Source organism: Polypterus senegalus, chromosome 3 (genome assembly GCF_016835505.1).
Source record: "Polypterus senegalus isolate Bchr_013 chromosome 3, ASM1683550v1, whole genome shotgun sequence".
NCBI classification, from domain to species: Eukaryota; Metazoa; Chordata; class Cladistia; order Polypteriformes; family Polypteridae; genus Polypterus; species Polypterus senegalus.
The window spans coordinates 303,320,891-303,343,792 of NC_053156.1; the positions used below are offsets into that span (position 1 = coordinate 303,320,891).

General features: G+C 45.7%; 1 protein-coding gene across 1 annotated transcript in view; it reads right to left on the minus strand.

The window, feature by feature from the left end:
- The window catches only part of LOC120526381 (L-gulonolactone oxidase-like), a 226,483-nt gene that overhangs the window by 153,610 nt on the left and 49,971 nt on the right, over window positions 1–22,902 (minus strand). The window contains exons 5-6 of the mRNA XM_039749519.1: window positions 13,792–13,882; window positions 6,265–6,450 (exon numbers count right to left, since the gene is read on the minus strand). Coding sequence (XP_039605453.1) covers window positions 6,265–6,450; window positions 13,792–13,882 — 277 coding nt within the window. The remainder of the gene's footprint in view (window positions 1–6,264; window positions 6,451–13,791; window positions 13,883–22,902) is intronic.

Consider the following 22,902-nt stretch of genomic DNA (forward strand, 5'->3'; position numbering starts at 1 on the left):
CGTTTTTTTCCACCTGCAGCACCAAGAAGACACCAAATAAGGTCAAATGAGCCCACCCATGGTGCCCAGGGCTGGCCACGCCCACCCGGTCAGGTCTCTGTTATTAATGCTGACATCTCCGTCTGTTCCCAGATTCCTATCTGTTAGCTTCTGCGTAATTCCTGATTCTTCTCGAGTCTGAGAAAGTTCATTTGTTGGGCTACTGCAGCCATTTTCTCCATTTTGTCATCTGTTTGTTTTCTGTCTTTTTTTTAATTAAATGGGGTCACTCAGATTCTGCCCCAAAACCTGAAAGTAATTCTGCTGATCCATCGGCCCGATCACTTTATGTACGTACTGTATACTGTATAGGAGTTTATATAGCGCCCTTCATTCATTCTGTGAACCTACTTTATCCATTTCAAGCCTGCATATCAATCCTAGCTGGTACATCAGTCCATTGCCGGGCACACACTCGCCTTGGTCATGCCAGCCTAACCTGCATGTCTTTGAGGTGAACACACTCGCTCCATCCCGACCGTCCTCAGTGTCAGGAGTGGCGAGGCAGCACCGCGTGGCTGATTATGGAAATCGTATTAGTGGGACTTGAGAAGAGGTGATGAGCTTTGTCTCTTAGTTAGGGCACCAAAGACACGGTGACATTTTCCTTCCATTTGCTGGTGCCAACATTTTACTCCCCTGCTGCTGTTTCATACGTAGTGCAGCTTGTCCTCAGCCGGCCGTCTTTCTAAAGCCTTCACTGCTTGCAAAGCCAAGTCCTACTTAGTGAAAGCCGGCTGAGGGAGGCGAGGATGAGGCTGGAATTAGATTTCTTCAGCACATTTAAACCATTCAGGGATTTCCCAGAAATCCGCAGGCATCACAAAAGAACGATGTGCTCTAATGCACAAGTCAGCCCCGCTGTGGATTTGGAAGGTCGAGATATCAGAGAAAAAGTTATGGGTTTGCAAAAAGAGGGAAACTAAAATGAAGGAAAGCCGGGGTAAGACGTCACGTGCGCCACCGTGTCACACCGCCTGGAAACAGAAATCCCAGCTGAAGTTTCCTGACTTTGAGCACAGGGGCCAAACCTGATGAAGATGTCACAGGACGGTGGGAGAGCAGGCAGGCCGAGGACCAGCAAAATATAAAAAATAAAATACAAAATTAACAAAATGGTGACCTGAGAGGGGCTGGCCTCTCTGAACTCAAATGAGGCATCAAGGCTCCACACTCCACGCGACTGAAGACTTCTGTCTCCAATTTTGCCTTTGGTCCAAAATACGCAAAGCGCCAGACAAACCGGACTGTCAGTTTAACACCACAGGATGTGTCAGGGTGGACAGGGTTGACCACCACAAGTCAACTGGGTGGGAACAGTTCTAAACCAATCCAGCGGCTCGTGAAGGCGGAGCTCAAATTAGGGGGCGGGGCAGCGACGGTGAACAGTCGAAAAAACACCAAGCTGAAGGTGCGAAAGCAAAATGCGTGGCTACAGCAGGAGGGTCCGCATGTCCAGTGCTTGGCGTTTCACATTAATCTGCTCCGCTGTTTCATAAAAACAAAGTTTATATTCCACGTTACATACTTCCACAGTCAAAATGAAACTCAAAACAGACACGGTAAGAAAACTCTATGTGTCCAAAGCTCCATTAATCCACACACAAACTTACAGCTCCCATAACTCCCACTACCCAGCATCCCTTCTTAAAATGACAACACCCCATTAGGATGAAATAATCATCTAACCATCGTCTTAATATAATCAACTAATCTCAAACTCCAAAAATATCTCTCTATTATAAAAGGAAATCCTGGGATGAGACTTATAGATAGATAGATAGATAGATAGATAGATAGATAGATAGATAGATAGATAGATAGAGTGAAAGGCACTATATGATAGATAGATAGATAGATAGATAGATAGATAGAGTGAAAGGCACTATATGATAGATAGATAGATAGATAGATAGATAGATAGATAGATAGATAGATAGATAGATAGATAGATAGATTGAAAGGCACTATATGATAGATAGATAGATAGATAGATAGATAGATAGATAGATAGAAAGGCACTATATGATAGATAGATAGATAGATAGATAGATAGATAGATAGATAGATAGATAGATAGATAGATAGATAGATAGATTGAAAGGCACTATATGATAGATAGATAGATAGATAGATAGATAGATAGATAGATAGATAGATAGATAGATAGATAGATAGATAGATAGATAGAAAGGCACTATATGATAGATAGATAGATAGATAGATAGATAGATAGATAGATAGATAGATAGATAGATTGAAAGGCACAATATGATAGATAGATAGATAGATAGATAGATAGATAGATAGATAGATAGATAGATAGATAGATAGATAGATAGATAGAAAGGCACTATATGCTTCTCCACTTAAATAAAGGCGTGTTGTGTGAAAAGCCTGTGCTCTGCGTCTGTCTGTGAATGGGCTGGGGAGCTGTACGCCCCCTGGTGGTTCACAGTATGAATTATTAAATTATATTATATCTGCCATGTGATCAGATGGGAAACACCACAGGGATTCCTGGACTTTCCACAAACACCAGCCTCTAAATTAATCAAAAGAGTCGATTCACTTTAAACAAATAGTTCAAAAGCATCACATCAGTAAAATGAATCGAAATGTCGGAAGCCATGAACTGCTGTGTGAGTGGCGCCTGCCCGTTCGTTTCCCTGGAGCTTTGATGGACTTGTACGGAGGGTCCTGAGAAGCCGTCAGACGGGGAAAATCTACAAAAGACACACACTGAAGAAGCCAAAGCTCGAGGCAAATTTGAAACAGTAAACTAATCCATAATTCATGGCGCGTGGGATGTTTCTCTGTTTTGAGGCTGACGAGTGTTCAGATTCGCCATTGCTTTTCAATGGGTGCTTCAGAAATGTCAAACCTTGGTGAGGTGCACACTACTGGAGATACCTGCAAATAAAAACCTCAAAGCAAACTGAAGTGTCTTCAAAGAGCGGGCATACAAAATGTCTACACTGTCGGTCCACTGGGCTTCATTCAGACAGGCAGATGGACAGACATGGCTACCTGTCATCAGCTTGGGAGTCACAAATCAGTTCTAAAAATGCCAACTAGAGGTTGATATCACCCTCAAACCCTGGCAAGTTTTTATAAAATAAAAAGACTTCTTCTTCACAATGAGGTATTTCCCCTCACTGTTAAGCTCTGTGGAGCACAAAGGCAAAATGGAATTGTCTGAGAGGCAAAGTACGTGAAAACAAAATCACAAGATGAAGTCAAACAAAACTTCAGAATGTCAAAAATATTAAGAATTCACAAAAAGTACAAAGCGTAGCAAAAATACAGAAACTTGACAAAAAAAAAACTCCCCTGCACATCTGAAATGATCCAACAGGAAGTGCTGGAGACCCTCCAGAATTACAGGGCAGTGGGCGACCCCTGGATGTAATTAGCAGGTGGCACCGCCTCTTGGGGGACCAACCGCAAGAAACATGGAACATCAAACCAAGGCATATTACACAATGCAGATGATGAACAAAAGAAACATTAACAGAAATAACTGACCTCAGAAATGAACAAGACGAACATAAAACAAGGATTTGAACCCCAAGTTGAAATACTGGAAAAGGATTTTAAAAAATCTAAAATAGGGATTAAGTTCAAAATACAAAAAAAAAAAATCACAATTAGGACCAACAGACCGTGGAACAAAGGACTAATAAATACCAAGATGGCACAATGCGATAGAAATACAATGAAGTAATAGCCAAAACCACATTTGTTAAGAATTAATAAAGACAGTGGGGTGGGCTTTTCTGGCTATTCCTCCTTTTCTCTTTAAAAAAATGGTTTACAAAAGAAACGAATGGAGCACAAAGATAACAAAAGCATAAAACATAAAGAAGAGAAACAATGAAAAGAAAACAAAAGGAAGCAAAAGACTCTTGAGCCAGCGATGAAACGCTGATTAGAGAGTAACACAAACCGAAAGAGAACTTGTCCATATTATTAAAACAAAAGCAAAAATGTAAACAAAAATGCACAAAAAATAAATAATAATAATAATAATAATAATAATAATAATGACATAAATTGGGGAACAACACAAGTGTGAAACTACTGCATCAGCAATGGTGCCGAGGAAACTCCTGCCTAATATGAGCTGAAGTGTCGGGGGGCACCGCCCTCCTGGGCTCAACATAGAGGGACAAGAACACAAGACAAGGGGCAGACTAAGCAGAAATTCTTAAAAACTAAAACAAAACTCAGCAGCCTCCATGGCATTATGTTTACCACTGAAAATAAGCCAAAAACGTTGAATTTTCTTCGACAAGAAAACTTGTTATAACGTGTAACAGAAACATGGAAATACACAACTTTTCCCATTCATCGGTCCATCCATCCAATATTCAACCTGCAACATCCTAACTACAGGGTCACGGGGGTCTGCTAGAGCCAATCCCAGCCAACACAGGGCACAAGGCAGGAAACAAACCCCGCGCAGGGCGCCAGCCCACCCAGCACTTTTCTTGTAATTGTTGTAATTCATAACGTGAATGCTAAGCCATTGAACTCAACGGGACCGAGCGAGCAGTCAAGGAGCTTGTGACTGTGGGAATGTCCTCCTCCCCAACTGCACCCCTCGGCTATTGTCACTGTGCTTAGGACATCGGCAGATCTACCATTAGGGTGTTCTGGGTGCACACCCAGGAGTTGTTGTTGCGCCGTTATTGTGGCTTACGTTCGTTAAAATCACAGTGGTTGTCCACCACACTCCACACCCCCAAAGACTGATGGAACGATCTGTTGTCCGTACGCTGAAATCACCAAGTGTGACCAAGATCTACCAGGCAATCATGAGCAACCCCAACTACTGTCCCCTCCACTACGTCCTCCATGCCAGGCTTGCGCGATAAAATGACCACATGGCTACGCGCTGAAATAAAGCCTTAAAAGTAAGACCACCCTTCTGTTGAGGAGCTCTTTTCTATTAGTCACCAGTGACCTAGGAGGGTCCAAATCCGGCCGTGACTCAGGACTTTTGTGTTCATACAGTTCTATAGTAAATGGGTTCTTAATTTACGGGTCCTGACCCCTGTAGTCTGAATTTTGGGTAGGGTCACAATAGGCCTTGTGAAGAGCCACCTCAGGCAGCTTAAACAAATGCCATTGTCATGCTATGTGCAAAGGATGGAGCTCCATGGCGACTGTGGGTCATGAGGTCACAAAAAAGACAAAACTGAGTCATCAGTCACTCAGTCAAAATGTAAGAACCACAGCTGTAGTTCATGAAGTTTTCACGTTACAAGTGAATTTCTAATCCAAAATGGCTGTGACCATCCGTTTTATCCGTGTTTTATCCGTGTTTTCAGCTGTCCAAGGGCAATACAATAAAATACAATTTAGTTTTGTAGAGTCCGCAATCACACAAGAAGTACCACAATGGGCTTTAACAGGCCCTGCCTCTTGATAGCCCCCCCAGCCTTGACTCTCTAAGAAGACAAATCCAAGAAACCTCAGGAATGGCAGTTCAAAGAGAGACCCCCCAATCCAGGTAGGCAGTGGGTGTCAAAAAGAAGGGGGTGTCAATACAACACAATACACAGAAGAGAACAAATCCTCAATACATCCATCCATCCATTATCTAACCCGCTATATCCTAACACAGGGTCATGGGGGTCTGCTGGAGCCAATCCCTGCCAACACAAGGGCACAAGGCAGGAAACAAACCCCGGGCAGGGCACCATCCCACCGCAGGGCACAGACACACACACACCTAACGCATACCAAGCACAATTTACTATTGCCAATGCACCTCACCTGCATGTCTTTGAACTGTGGGAGGAAACCCACGCAGACACGGGGAGAACATGCAAACTCCACGCAGGGAGGACCCGGGAAGCGAACCCGGGTCTCCTAACTGTGAGGCAGCAGCGCTACCACTGCGCCACTGTGCCACCCGCTCTGTAATATTTCTATTTTTATATTATGGTGAGGATTACTTCTGCTCTGTTCTGTGTATTGTGTTATGGGCACCGCCCATCATTGGTCACCTATTGACCTCATTTATGTCCTTTCTCTAAGAAAACACGTGGGCCAAGTATCAAGGACTGCTTAATAACAAAGTCATGTTAAACAAATGTGTCTCAGGATCCACAAGCCACATCTGAGCAGGGAGTCATCGTCATTTCATTTAAGAAGAGGCTCACAGCACGGAGAACGGAGAAAGCCCAGCCACAACGCCCCTCTGGGTGAACTCACCTCGGACAGCGTGGATGGAAACTGCTGCTCGAGCAACCGAAAGGCCACCTGACACTGGAAGGTGACAGTCAGGATGACACCCAGACACCCCAGATGAAGTCTGGCCGCCTGAAAGATCTCCTCGTTCACGGAGTGGGAGCAGAGCACAATCTCACCGCTGGCGGTCATCAGAGTCAAGGCCACCACCTGTAAAAATGCAACAAGTTCAAGTGTCACGAGAGACCAGCTAAGCCAGCAATGGTAGAAGGTCAGTAGGGGCATTGAATGGCTGGCTGCAGGTGTAATTCACTTGACTGACGTCACAGAGGGGCAGACCCTGTTATGCAGGAACGCTAGGGGGTGCTCAACCCGACACAGACTGGCATAGGACACAAATTCAAAGCACAGCTGATTTCATTTTGGTTTTTCTTCCCCGTTCCCCACAAGCCACCACACAGTCCCAAAAAGCACACAGCACCACAATTCTCTTTCTTTTCTTCATCTCCACTCCTCCTCCTCCTCCCAACTCTCCAAGTAGTGTCTGCTGCCCCCCGTAGGAGACGGCCAAGCAGCTCAACTCGGCCGGGACGCCCCTGAAATGGAAGGATGGGGGAAGGCAGCTTTGCCAGGACACTAAAATGGACACTGGATGGCAGCTTCCCTGGACTGCAGTGGTGCCCCAGGGCACTATGGGACATGGAGTTTGGCAACACAGCCCTGCTGGGTACTGTGGGTGCTGCCAGGGGATGCTGGGGGAAACTGGTGGGAGATGAAGTTCTCACCTTGCCCAGAAGTACCAGGGGACCACAAGGACGGAAATTCTGAAGTACATCCGGGCTGATCAAAGAACTGGCAAGTCACACAAATAGAAGAGGAGAAGCTCTTCCAGGTCAATGACTTTCTAAGGGACTGCTGAAGACCCAGCAGAGGAGCCGGAGTTGGGAGGAGTCGGACAGAGCTTGCTGGGAAGTGTGGTGGAGAAAGAGACTGATTAGAATTGTGTATATGTAATTGTGTGGGGCACTGAACAATAAAAAAGTAACTTCTTGGTGCTTTTAACCTGGGCTCCTGTGTCTGTCTGTCTGTCTATTGGGGTTAAAGGGGGGCAACAGTGACCCCTAGCGCCCACTTCTCACACCCTTCATATAAGGCACCCAGAAGTGCTTCAGGTAGTGCTGTGCTCTGAGGCTCAGCGGTGCCCACGGACCCCGACAGGACTGTATCAAAGTCCAACTCCCATGGAGCCCTGCGGGAGTCCGAGGCACCTCTGCCATCCAGGGCAGCTGCCACCTTGCGTTCCTTCCAGAGAAGGTAATGTTCCGGCCACATCTCCTCTTCTGCCCCAGCTGTCCACGACGCTGTGTCGTTATGTGCTTTATTGTTGTTTATTGTTGTCTTTGTATTATTATTTCCAGATTTTGATCTTTTATCAATTGTGTTTAAAACCGGTGTAGGACAAAGTTGGCATTGCCCATTCTGCTAGGCTGTAGTGGCACACCAGGCCAGTTGAGGAAGCAAATTTAACAAGGATGCAGGCATCCAGCTCAGGGCCGGATTCAGACTTGATAAGGCCCTAAGCTATTTGAGACATGGGGCCCTTTATAACTCCAGATATTCTATGTAAGTGCCAAATATGGTTTGTTTTGGGGGCCCCCAAGAAGGCGGGGGCCCTAAGCTATAGCTTGTGTAGCTTATACGTAAATCCTGCACTGATCCAGCTGCACCAAATGGCCACTTGTATTAACTAAGCGACTGAACTCCAGGCTCGGAGCAGAATCTGCCAGGACTTCGTCTAATGACACAGTGTCACACACGTGTGTGCATCGGAGACTCAAAAGAAGACAGAGCAAGGGGTGGCAGAGCACATTAATCCTTTCTCTTGTCTCCCCGCAGACCTGGCTCCCATGAAGATGTCACTTCCGCCTCCGCCTCCCAAATGACCTCATTTCTGCTTCCGGTCTCAAGATCCCTCCTCTTCCAGGGCCGGATTAAGGTGGGTGCTGCAGCATTAGGCCCATTCCTGAAATGGGCCCAGATGAAAGCAGACGAGAATTTTCCGGAAGCTGAACAGTTTTCCTTTGCTGTATTAACCTCAAAATAATCCTTAGAATGAAATTTAGAGTCCGACTTTTGGACGCCTAGAAGCAGCGTTACTTATTATACAGTTACTGTTGTTCTTTGCGCTGAGACGTAACTATAACGTCGTTGTGTTTATTGTTAACCGAAGATTTCAAGTTAATGCTATCAACTTTACGTTAAACAGTTTAGTTAGCAATATCTTGGGGATTCTTGCCACTTTATTATTGTTCGGTAAGTGCCACGTAGTCAATTTTTCACCTTGAACGTTAGTTGTACAGTAAAAACCGATGGCTGTTTAAATGGTTATCTGTAAAGGTAAAACTAAAAGCCGGCCCGCGGGCCCGGCATGGATGTTTAGAATTTTTAAAATCCTCCACAGGATTCTGGTCTATTATGAAATTTAAATCGTGGACAAATTTTTACCCTCAAGAGCCTGAACTGAGTCACGTTGACCCGATGTCTCTGCAAATTCATTTTTTCTTACTCTGTTTCGTAAGAGAATTGCGAAGTCTTGTGTATTTCATTGTTAGGTTTTCTGCATTAAGTGCACTTTTCAGACAATTGCTGCTGAATGTTACATAGTTTGATGTGAATCTCGAGTCGTTACGATACTACGTCGTTATTAGTATTCACGTTCAATAAAGGCTGGCTGGTTGCATCACAATCAGTTAAGGCTCCTTGGTCGGTTTGAGTGCGCAGGTATGGTGAGTGTGCACAGTGGCGAGAAAAAATAGGCCTTATTTACATTGCAGCATCAGGCCCAATTTCGTCTTCATCCGGCCCTGTCCTCTTCCTGCCGTCCAACTATATCTCTGCCATGTTTACTGACCTGTGCCTTTACCATTCACCATTTTTTTCTCCAGTATACGGGTGGCTGCCCCAAACCTCTCAATTATTTACCACAAAACTTACAGTTGAAGTCGGAGGTTTCCATCCACTTAGGATAGGATTTGGCAATAACAGGAGAGCTGACAGTGCCCTGCGGTGGGCTGGTGCCCTGCCCGGGGTTTGTTTCCTGCCTTTTGCCCTGTGTTGGCTGTGATTGGCTCCAGCAGACCCTTGTGACCCTGTAGTTAGGATATAGCGGGTTAAATAATGGATGGATGGATGGAGGAGAGCTGATATGTACTTCTAGTACCAAAAATCCTACCAAGCTGGTACGGTGCCATTTTCAGTGCTTTAACAGCACTAAATTCACATATGAGTGTGCATGAGTGATACCCGGGTTGGCATCACCTCTTCTTGCACCCCAGACACCGACAGTCAGGACAGGAGCAGTTTAGGGCAATGAGGACACATCAACAACTAGAGTAGGTGAAGAATCAGTGCCTTGTGCTTCTTATTTCATTGGTGTCCAACAAAATAGTAAAGTCAAACACATTGCGGTTTCTTCTTTAAATAAATAAAGAATCCGATAAAAACAAGTGGGAGTAAAATCAGTTAATAAATAATCAGACAATAATCCAAACCAAAGAAATAACACGAGACGCATCGCCCTCCGCTCTGATTTAAGCCTTCAAGCCCCTCAGATTCTCCTCAGTCCCTGCTGACGCGACTGGTCTGCTCAGCGGGTTCAGTGACCCGAGACAATGCTGGAGTGGCTTCAGGTCAAGTCCCTGAGTGTCCTTGAGTGGCCCAGCCAAAGCCATGAAGACCTCAAGATGGCCGTTTACAAACACATCCCATCCAATCTAATGGGACTTGAGAGGATCGACCAGGAAGGAAGGAACTGAGGGAAGAACGAATACAGAAAGGTGACAGAGGAAGAGCTACTCCACCTCAGACTGGACAATGAGGACAGCACTGGAGTGGCTTTAGGAACAAGTCTCTGAGTGTCCTTGAGTGGCCCAGACTTCAGCCTCACAGGACATGATATGTGAAGAGACCTGAAGATGGCAGACACTTGCTCTCCAATCTAATGGAGTTTGGGAGGATCAGCCAGGTAGAATAGCATCACTTAGTCAAGTCCAGGTGTGCAAAGCTTGCTGAGACTCGGCCAAGAAGAGCTGGAGCTGGAATTGCTGGCAAAGGTGCTTCTACAAAGTACTGGCTTGCAAATGTCCATGAAAGGGAGACTTGACGTTTTGATTTTTAGTACATTTTGTAATCCTTTCTGAACACATTTTCAGTTTGTCAATACGGGTTATTGAGGAGCAGAAATTGAAATGAAACGTACAGCACAATGAAACATGCAGAACGTGGAGGGGTCTGAAGACTTTCTAAACTCACGGCACCCCACTGAAAACAACCTCGTGGTCACTGGCGTCAGCAGTCGCTGAAGGGTTAAGTTGTCACGTTCCTCACCTACTCCTGGTCTGCTCTGGGCACAAAGGGGGCCCTCATAGTGGTAGAAAACTGGATGAAGCTGAAGACAAGATGCCAGACGACAAGCGTGCTGCCCATCAACAGGGGGTCCCTAGGAGTGAGTATTGCAGGATTGTGAAGCAAACAGAAAGTTAACCGGCTAAGGAACTTCTAGTCCAGCCATTAGCAAAGAACCCAGAGGTTTATATAGCGCCTTGTGTGAAGCAGTAGCACACATGCCACAATGAAAGCATTCACAATGAAACGATTATCGGTGTACAATTGTGATTTTGTGATGATTATTAATGAGTCAGTCAGTCATTTTCCAACCCGCTATATCCAAAGCAGGGTCACGGGGGTCTGCTGGAGCCAATCCAGGCCATCACAAGGCAGAAAACAAACCCTGGGTAGAGCGCCAGGCCACCACAGGGCACGCACCCCCACACATCCTGCACACACTAAGCATAATTTATGATCGCCAATGCACCTGGCCTGCATGTCTTTGGACTGTGGGCCTTTGAGTTAGTGTTTGCTTAATTTGAATAGAATATACATTTCTTTCATAGTCATAGACAATGGTTTAGCCTTTTACCCCCTGTAAGTTAATAAATTAAGAGATCAAACTTTCTTGCTATGATTAAGATTATGATAATTGAGTCCGTAGTACGCAGGCACTTCCCATGTTCAGCATAGAAATGGGTAGGCAGACAGAAACAGTTCAGAAACGTTCAGAATTGATTTGCCAGTCAGTCAGTCATCGTCCAACCCACCTAACACAGGGTCACAGGGATCTGCTGGAGCCACTCCCGGTCAGTACAGGGAGCAGGGCAGGAACAAATCCTGGGCAGGGCGCACACACACACACACACACACACACACACAAACACACACACACCAAGCACAATTTAGGATCACCTAACCTGCATGTCTTTGGACTGTGGGAGGAAACCCATGCAGACACGGGGAGAACATGCAAACTCCACGCAGGGAGGACCCGGGAAGCAAACCCAGACGGGTCTCCTAACTGCGAGGCAGCAGCGCTACCCACTGCGCCACCGTGCCGCCCCATTAATGAGTAATAAAGTTTCTATAAAAGATCAAAACGATATTTCTTTTTTTAGACATAGACAAGACGTGCCAGTTAGGTCCGGTGTGAACGATTGGCTCCTGCCAGCATAGGCCCCGCCCTCCTGGGCACCCAAGTTATATTTTAATAAAATGGATTGAAAGTGAAATAGTAACCGTGAGGCAAAGTAAAGAATGTCACCTTTAGCTGCAGGAAGCTTCATTCGGTGAACAACTCACGTAATGTCACATGCTTTAGAATATCATTTACTCTGGAAAGGCACTATATGAAATAAAGACAGCCCAGCGGCTCAGTGCCTCACACCTCCAGGCACTTGCGTCCCACTCCCCCGGCTCCCTGGTTTGTGTGTTTCCAGCTGCATTACTTTTCCTGCCACATCTCGAAGTCGTTTAATTGTCCGCGTGCCTCGTCTGAACGTGTGCCACTGCCCTAATTGAGAAGCTGACTGAAACTGAAGTCTGAGCAGAAATAACGCTGACCACGGCAAATAAAATCGAGTTCAAACAGAGTAAGCTGAAGGCAAGCCATCCAGACAATTTGTAGTCCACTGGTTTATTGCATTTGGAGAAGTGACAATGAAATGCCAGGGCTGGTAGAAATCACCGTCTGCTCAGAGGGCAGAGGTGCCGTTCATCTGTCAGCTTCAGTTCAATGTCGACAGAAATAGGAAATTAGACTCCGCGTTCCAAGTGACGGCCGCGCCTGTTTCATCCACTCGTCACTTTGCTGAGGTGCATACATAATGAAGGTGCGGCGTTCTTCATTTGTCAACTAAAGGAGACGCCTTCAGACACACATGGGGGAGCCTGAGGTGCAGGGCTGGGGACAAACATCCAGATTTCGGGGCGCAGGGAACATTAAGGCTACTGGGAGGCCAAAACGGATAAACTGGGTGGCATTCAAAGGGCAGAGGACAAATCATCGGGCACTGCAGGACTTGATTTGATTTGATTACGATACGATTATCACGAGGATCCTTAACACATCTCATTTTATAGGTTACAGGATCCATACTGTCCCACGTATAGAAGACACTGCCGGTCAGCATGCACAACGTCGCCAGTGCCAGTCTCGAGACGCCACGGTGAGTGAGTCGGACCTGAAACTTCTGTCCAACTTACCAGAATACGTACATCTATACGGCTCAAACAAATGAAAGGGACCCTTTTTAATGAGGGCATAGCATCACGTCAGTGACACTTCTGGGCTGTTGATCTGCTCAGTGAAGTAGCAGAGGGGCTTGTTCATCAGTGCCAGCTGCTTTGGTGCACTAGAGGGGCAACAATCAGATGACCCCCAAAAACAGGAATGAATGGTTTAACAGGTGGAGGGAGCCCACTGACATTTTTCCCTCCTCATCTGTTTTGTCACTCGTTTTGTATTTGGCTCTGGTCAGTGTCACTACTGGTAGCATGAGGCCATACCTGGACCCTACAGAGCTGGCACAGGTAGTCCAACTTCTCTAGGATGACACATCAATACCATGTGCCATTGTCAGAAGTTGTGCTGTGTCTCCCAGCACAGTCTCAAGGGCATGGAGGAGATTCAAAGAGACAGACAGGCAGTTCCTCGAGGAGAGCTGGACAGGGCAGTAGAAGGTCCTTAACCCATCAGCAGGACCCACCAGTATCTGATCCTTTGGGCAATAACGAACAGGATGAGCACTGGCAGAGCCCTACAAAATGACCTCCAGCAGGCAGGCCACCAAACAATCAGAAACAGACTTCATGAGGGTGGCCTGAGGGCCTGACAATGTCCTCTAGTGGGCAGAGTGGAGCTCGATTGGCATTTACCATAGAATACCAGAACTGGCGCCGTGTGCTTGTCACAGATGAGAGCAGGTTCACCCTGAGCACATGTGACAAACGTTTAAGGGTCTGATGAAGCCGTGGAGCCTGTAACATCGTTCAACATGACCAGTTTGGTGGTGGGCCAGTGATGGTCTCACATATTAATTTTATTATTGTATTATAATTGTATCAATTGTATTAATTGTATTAATTGACATGCCATACATCACCAGTCTGACCACCATAATTAGAACAACCTTAAAAATGAAACCTCATAGACACTCTTACCTGGGTTGGCAGGATACCATGTTCTATGCCAGTGTTGTGAGTGCCAGTCCCAAGAATCCCAGCGGCCGACACTTCACCCACAGCTCCCAGACTGGAAAAAAAGAAAAAAAAAAAAGTAGTTAGATCAGAAGAAGCCAACCTTTTTTAAGCCAGTTCTCCCCCAAAATGCTGTACCATCTGGTCGATACGCAGCACTGGCACCTTCTTCAGTTTCAACAAAGAGCACTGGCACCTGTCTGCAAATCTTTGATCTGCTCTTTGATCGAGTGTTGTAGTGTTCAGGGTCACAAAGCTTCACAGGGGGATCCCACCATCCTCAGCCTTCAGTCGACTGTTACTGGGTCGTACTGATCAAAGGTTCACCACACCAGCAGCACCTTTTCATGGATCTTCACTGGGGGACCCCCCACCCCATACTCCTTGATCAAATGGTGATGTATCCCAGCGCTCAATGGTTCAGTCATTGCTTGACTCTCACTGTACTGTGACAAATGAAGTTTCACCAAACTGCAGCCTTTTTGTGAAAACTTACAGGCGACTGTGAAGGGTATCAAGAGATCGGACTTTTACTGTAATGGAACATTTTAGTGAGCCGTGATCCCGGCCGTCTGTGACAATATGTTTTATTTCCTGTATGAGACAGGACGCTGCCTTCAGCTTCTGTGTAGACAAAGAAAGGAGCTGAAAATGGCAAAGCAAACACGCGATACTGGAAATGAATGACCTGTCCACAGAACAACTGTGTGCTTACTTATAATATAGCATCGTTTCGTTTGCCTTGTGTCCGGCTAGCAACTGGAAGCAGCCAATGATGATGAAAAAACGTTGTATGATGTACGTAATCTAAATGTGTACCTTTACTTATGTATAGAACATCAGAACCCATTACAACACTCGAGATGAGAACTGGCCATTCAGCCCCACAAATCTCGCCAGTCCTATCCACTTGTTTCCTTCAAGAAAACATCAAGTCAAGTTTTGAAAGTCCCTAACGTCTTACTGTCCACCACACTACCTGGTCGCTTATTCCAAGTGTCTATCGTTCTTTGTGTAAAGAAAAACTTCCTAATGTTGGTGTGAAATTTCCCGTTCACAAGTTTCCAGCTGTATCCTCGTGTTCTTGATGAACTCGTTTAAAAGTCACCGTCTCGACCCACTGGACTAATTCCCTTCATCATTTTAAACATTTCAGTCAGGTCTCCTCTTCATCTCCTAAAGGCTCAGCTCTTTAAATCTTTCCTTATAACTCATCCCCTGTAGCCCCCTATAGTCGGCCTAGTCGCTCTTCTCTGGACCTTCTCTTGTGCTGCTATGTCTTTATGGAGACCCAAACTGCACCCAGGACTCCAGATGAGGTCTCACCAGTGTGTTATAAAGCTTGAGGAGCAGAACCTCCTGTGACTTGTACTCCACACATCAAGGCGCTATATAACCTGACAGTCTGTTAGCCTTCTTAATGGCTTCTGAACACTGTCGGTAAGTCGATAGCTTAGAGTCCACTACGACTCCTAAATCCTTCTCATAAGGTGGACTCTAGAACTCCAGACATGTCACGTGAGTGGTACATAGACATAGGGGTGTCCTGTATGATATGGGACTTTCTGAAGGGTTGCTTCAATGAGTCCTCCTTTCAAGAGATCTACATTTGCAGAAGTTGTCAGCTACTTCAACAGCTGAAGCTCAGTATTGCTGAACTCGAGGAGATGGTAGACATCCCGTGTTGTAGTAGAGGACCGCCAGACCGCCTAGGGGGGCGCTAAGTAACAAAAAGGGGGGCGCGAAGATGTGAAACAAACTCTGTTGAAACCAAAACAAATTAACTTAAACTACATTCTGATACTAGAACAATAAATATAGAGTTCGATAAATGTCGATAAAAGTTAAGTAGGTATAATAAAATATGCATCTACGTTTCAAAAAAATAATAGGGGGGGCGCGATTAAAACTGTTATGAAAACTCGGGTCACAAATACTTAAAGGTTGAGAAACGCTGCCTTAAACAGTGAAGGCTCAGCTCTTTTAATCTTTCCTCACAACTCATCTCCTGTAGCCCCCCATAATCAGCCTCATTGCTCTTCTCTGGACCTGTTCTTGTGCTGTTATGTCCTTTTTGTAGCCTGGAGACCAAAACTGCACACAGGACTCAAGACGAGGCCTCACCAGTGTGTTATAAAGCTTGAGGAGCAGAACCTCCTGTGACTTGTACTTCACACATCAAGGCGCTATATAACCTGACATTCTGTTAGCCTTCTTAATGGCTTCTCAACACTGTCTGGAAGTCGATAGCTTAGAGTCCACTACGACCGCTAAATCCTTCTCATATGGTGGACTCTCAATTTTCAGACCCCCATTGTGTATTCAAACCTAATATTTTTCCTTCCTATGTGTAATTCTTTACATTTACTGACATTAAATTTCATCTGCCACAAATCTGCCCAAGCCTGTCTGCCGTCCAAGTCCTTCTGTAATGATATAACAGATTCCAAATTATCTGCTAATCCACCTATCTTGGTATCGTCTGCAAACTTAACCAGCTTGTTCTTTATATTCCTATCTAAATCATTTACAGATATTAAAAATAGCAGAGGCCCTATCACTGCCCCCTGCTGGTCACCACTCTTAACATCGGCCAGTTCTGATGAGGTTCCTCACACCATCACTCTCTGCTTCCTGTGTCTGAGCCAATTCTGCACCCATCTACCTACCACACCCTGAACTGCCACTTCTTTTAGTTTGATGCCCACCCTCTCATGTGGCACCTCATCAAATGCTTTCTGAACGTCCACATCAATAATCTCATCTACTCCACTCTGATCGTATCCTTTTGTTGCCTCCTCATAGAATTCCAGCATGTTAGTAAAACACGACCTCCCTCTTCTGAGCCCATGCTGACTGTTCCTAATAACTCCTGTCCTTGTCATGTGTTGCTCAATCTTATCCTTAATAATTCCTTCCATTAATTTTCCTGTGATGCTTGTTAAGCTTACTGGCCTATCGTTGCTCTGATTTGCCCGCTCACCCTTTTTATATAATGTGATGACATTTGCCATTTTCCAGTTCTTTGGAATCTCTCCGGTGCACAGTGACTTCCTAAAAATGTGTTAAGGGTTTATATCTGCACTCGCTAACCTACTTAAGAACTCAAGGGTAATTATTATTATAAAAAGACCTCAACTAGCAGAATGCTGGGTCCATCTTGTCCTGTAATAGGAGCGCTCCCTCTGTGAAGAGAATAAGGGTGACGGTCATTACTTCCACCCACTTGTTGAGTAGCAGTTTGAATCAGGGGAGATGGAGGGCTCCAGATGACTCCCAGTGGGTACCGATTGAGGTGGCAGAGAGACAGCTGAGCTCACCGAGGGCAGTGGCGTCTCGTTTCTGCTGGTAAACCTTTAGTGAAAGTAGGGGAGACGTGAGGTGCGCTGGTTAGAAGGCGAACTGGGATTTGAAACCTTGTGTTTTATCGATTTATTAGCTACCCCACACCACGGGTACTACAGAGACTTGACATGCACATTCTCACTTGCCCAAGCCCATCTAGATTTTTTAAAAGAGACTGGTGCCCATTAGCTGCGGGCATGGAGCACCACAGACCCATCTTCACGAGTGGACCAGCTCAAGAAGCTTCCTTTGCTGCCCCCCCAACTGTTTCCATTCACTTTCATGTGAGGAGTCCTGAATGGTATCTAGGGAGTTAAAATGAAGTTGAGGACGGGGAGCGGCGATGACGGGCACACACAGGGGAACGGCACACACGTCACAAGTGAGCTTAGCAGCATCTGATGAAGACAAATGACAGGAAGCTGACATGCGGGTCACAAGCCATCAGGTTGGAGGTGAGCGTCGTAAACCAAGTGGCAGACGGGTGGCCTGGTCGGCTTTTCAGATTTTCCAGAATGCATCAGGAAGGACGGCACGCCACATGAACTTGTTTGCCTGACAATATCGGATCCGACTGATGTAAATATTCATGTCTCACTTGCCGAGAGGCCTGGCGTGACCCAAGAGGACATCTGTGGGATCATGAATATGGAGATGTGACTGGAGACGCTCGACTTGTAAATCAGAAGCAGCCGCCGGTGTTTGGGTGTCAATCAGCATGCGGCCAACTCGTTCTCAGACTTCAAGGATTTAAGAACAACAGCTGATCTGCACCACTCGCTGAGACGGCATGCATGAAGAGCGGACTATACAGATGTGCCACATCTCACTCCAGGCTGTGGGCCACTTAAATGAGGGCTCCAGGTAAGGGCAGATAGCTGACTGTTAACCTCCATGGGTGTGTTGGCATAGCTGGTCTGCTGCAAGTAGTGGCGTAACTACTGGAGTCCATGTGCTGGTGTCTTCAGTACCATGAAACAGTTGACAATAATACATCCATCCATCCATCCATTATCCAGCCTGCTATATCCTAACTACAGGGTCACGGGGCTCTGCTGGAGCCAATCCCAGCCAACACAGGGCACAAGGCAGGAAACAAACCCCAGGCAGGGTGCCAGCTCACCACAGGGCACACACACACCCACACACACACACACTAGGGACAATTTAGAATCGCCAATGCACCTAACCTGCATGTCTTTGGACTGTGGGAGGAAACCCACACGGACACGGGGAGAACATGCAAAGTCCACGCATGGAGGACCTGGGAAGTGAACCCAGACGGGCCTCCTAACTGCGAGGCAGCAGTGCTACCCACTGTGCCACCGTACCGCCCGACAATAAAACAATATGAAGAAAAAACACTTTCAGTCACAGGTATACATAGCATGGAACATGAACAGCGTGTGTGTGTGTGTGTGTGTGTGTGAGGACATAAAGTTTATATAACGTGTGTGTACCTGCATATGATGCATACCTGCACGCTGATCACAGCAACATTTTGTCCTTCTAGAAAGTGGATTCTGTTCATCTGGACATACATTTTTTTGGGTTTTTTTTCCACAATACGTTTCATCATCCATCCCAGTGACTTCCTCAGTCTTAGTTGACTGCAGGTTTCTCCAGCCTTATAAACAGTATTGGCCTAATGACCGAAACTAGCACCATTGACTAACAATGGGCCGTGTGATCATCCATCCATCCATCATCCAACCCGCCACATCCTAACTACAGGGTCACAGGGGTCTGCTGGAGCCAATCCCAGTTAACACAGGGCGCAAGGCAGGAAACAAACCCCGGGCAGGGTGCCAGCCCACCCAGCACTTTTCTTGAAATTGTTGTAATTCATAACGTGAATGCTAAGCCATTAAACTCAATGGGACCGAGCGAGCAGTCGAGGAGCTGGTGACTGTGGGAATGTCCTCCTCCCCAACTGCACCCCTCGGCTATTGTCACTGTGCTTAGGACATCGGCAGATCTACCATTTGGGCACACACATACACACATCCACACACACTAGGGACAATTTAGAATCGCCAATGCTCCTAACCTGCATAATATGCAAATTGTCCATTGATCAGTGGCCATGAGTACCATTCACAGAGAGTTGGGGAACGGCTGCAATCACCGCATTGTAAGATGGTGAATCCCCAAGGATCGGGTGCCCTGCCACAGACTGAGTAATATAGTTTACAAAGTTAAGCGCCAAGAGGATTGCCGTGAATCATACATCAGGGAAACCAAACAACCACCGGCGAAGCGGATGGCACAACACAGAAGAGCTACCTCATCAGACCAGGACTCTGCAGTCTATTTACATCTACAGGATCTCTGTGGTCACTCTTACAGTGACGAAGATGTGCACATCCTGGACAGGGAGGAACGCTGGTTTGAGTGAGGAGTCAAGGAGGCCATTTACATGAAAAAGGAACGACCATCTCTGAACCGAGGAGGGGGCCTAAGGGTACATCTCTCACCATCTTACAATGCGGTGATTGCAGCCATTCCCCAACTCTCTGTGAATGGAACTTATGGCCACTGATCAATGGACAATTGGCATATCATGGATCAAACAGCCCATTGTTAGTCAATGGTGCTAGCTTCGGTCATTAGGCTAATACTGTTTATAAGGCTGGAGAAACCTGCAGTCAACTGAGACTGAGGAAGTCACTTGGATGAGTGATGAAACGTATCTCCCTGGAAAAGAACTATGATGTCCAGATGAACTGAAATAACTTTCTAGAATTTCCTTACCTGGATTATTGAGCATACATCGGGGCATCTTGCCATCATTTAACTCAGTGGGACTCACTATTCATTTTACTGAATCAGCCTGCAATCCCAGAGTTCTCTTTGACTCTAGCAGGTCATTTAAAGCGCACATTACAAAGTTGTCCAAATCAGGTTTCTTCCATCTTAAAAATGTTGGGAAATGAAGGCGCTTTCTAAATAAAGAAGATTCTGAGAAATTAATTCCTGCATTTACTTCTAGTAGGATTGACAATTGCAATGCGGTGCTCACTGGATGTTCAAACTGTTCTTTATTCAGCCTCCAGTTAATACAAAATGCTGCTGCGAGAATTATTACAAGAACAAGAAAATATGAACACATAACTCCAGTTCTTAAATCCTTACACTGGCTACCGGTTAGGTTTAGGGCAGATTTCAAAATCCTCCTTTTAACATATAAAGCATTAAATGGCCGAGGTCTGACTTACTTGTCTGAACTTATCATGACTTACAAACCTGAGCGCACATTAAGATCTCAAGATGCTGGTCTGCTTAGGATTCCAAGGATTAATAAAATAACAGGCGGAGGTCAAGCTTTTAGTTACAGGACCCCTAAACTGTGGAGTGGTCTGCCTGCTACTATAAGAGATGCCCCTTCGGTCTCAGGCTGAAGACTCACCACTTCAGTTTAGCACACCCTGACTGGAGCTGCTGATTCACTGTTCAGACTGCGTCTCTGTTGTCAGTCATCAGCACTAAAACATAAGTAACATGACAGTTAGAATTTGTTACTAACCCTCACCCTCACCTATTCTGTTTCTCTTCTCAGTACTCAAAGGTGGCACTCGGTGCCACGGCCCACCTGCCAAGTTGTTTTGCCTGCCTAAGGTTAAGTCATCCCTGATGGAGGATCGCAGGAATCGTGGGAAAGAGGGGTCCTTTCATTGGATATGCGCTATTTCAGTTGTGGAATGGCTAAATGGGGGAGGCAACTTGATGGCTGAGGTCTCCAGGACTCTAAACAAATCCAAATCACGTTATGTGATATCATCTTCTGTTAAGTTCTACTCCGTACTTCTAAAATTTGTATTTTTATACTGTTTTGAGGATTCGTTCTGTTCTGTGTATTCTATTGTATTGTATTTGCCCCCCTTCTTTTTGGCACCCACTGCACGCCCAGCATACTTGAAAAGGGGTCTCTCTTTGCACTGCCTTTCCTGACGTTTCATTCATTTTTTCTGTACAAGGGTCTTTTCTTGTCTTCTTAGAGAGTCAAGGCTGGGGGGCTGTCAAGAGGCAGGGCCTGTTAAAGCCCATTGTGGCACTTCTTATGCAATTTTGGGCTATACAAAAATAAATTGTATTGTATTGTATTAAAAAAATAACAGTGCAAGGTCGAGCTTTTAGTTACAGGGGGCCCTAAACTGTGGACTTGTCTGCCTGCTACTATAAGAGATGCCCCTTCAGCCTCAGCTTTTAAATCCCGGCTGAAGATTCACGACTTCAGTTTAGCACACCCTGACTAGAGCTGCTGATTAACAGTGCAGTCAGTCATTAGCACTAAAACAGAAGTAACGATACTTCTAATTTGTTACTCACCCTCACCAGTTCTGTTTCTCTTCTCGGTACTCAAATGTGCCACTTGGTGCCACGGCCCACCGCCTGCCTAAGGTAAAGTCATCTCTGATGGAGGATCACAGGAACCATTGGCTGTTGTAAGGGACTATATAATAACATCCTATAATAATCATGGGTGGGACTATTGTAATATCGAGTTCTCTCACAAGTCACTACTTATTAAAATAATCTGCTTTCTTATTGTAACGTTTGAGGTAAAGTCATCTCTGATGGAAGATCGGCGGAATCGGCGGGTAGAGGGGTCCTTTCATCAGATTGGCTGTCTCAGCTGTGGAATGGCCAATAGGGGGAGACAGCTTGATGGATGAGGTCTCCAGGACTCCAAACAAATCCAAATCATATTATGTGATATCATCTTCTGTTAAATTCTGCCTCATATTTGTAATATTTTTTATTTTTATACAGTATTGAGGATTTGTTCGGTTCTGTGTATTGTATTGTACTGTATTGTATTGACCCCCCCCCTTCTTTTTGACACTTACTGCACGCCCAACCTACCCGGAAAAGGGTCTCTCTTTGAGTTGCCTTTCCTGACGTTTCTTCCATTTTTTCCCGTACAAGGGTCTTTTCTTGTCTTCTTAGAGAGTCAATGCTGGAGGGCTGTCAAGAAGTAGGGCTTGTTAAAGCCCACTGTGGCGCTTCTTGTGTGATTTTGGGCGATACAAACATAAATTGCATTGTATATGCAGTGCCCTCCATGATGTTTGGGACAAACACACATTTTCTCCTTGATTTCCCCCTCTGCTCCACAGTTTAAAATCACAAATCAAGCAATTCAGACCCTGTGATTAAAGTGCACACTGCAGGCTTTCATTTAAGGGGATTTGCAGACATTTTGGTCACACAGCACTTGTTCATTTCAGGGCACCATCATGTTTGGCACACAGCAATGGCAGGTCTATCAAAGCCGTTGTCATATTTAGCTCCTTGTCACATAACCCCGACATGCAATGACTGCTTGAAGTTTGCGGTTCACAGACATCAGCAGGTGCTGAGGATCTTCTCTGCCAAGCATCGCATGCCAGCCATCTTCAGCTCCTGCTTGTTTCAGAGGGGCTTGTCCCCTCAAGTTTTCTCGTCAGCATATTGAAGGCCTGCTCAATTGGATTGGAATCGGGTGACTGGCTTGGCCATTCAAGAATTTTCCATATTTGAGAAACTCCTCAGCAGTCTGTTTGGCTCATCATCTTGTTGTAGGATGAAGTGCCGTCCAGTGAGTTTGAGGAATTTACTGGAACTTGAGCAGGTCAGATGTTTCTACACACCTCAGAATTCATTGTCTGCCATCAACAGTTCCATCATCAATGAAGAGAAGTGTGCCAGGACCTGTGGTAGCCATACATGCCCAAGCCATAACACCTC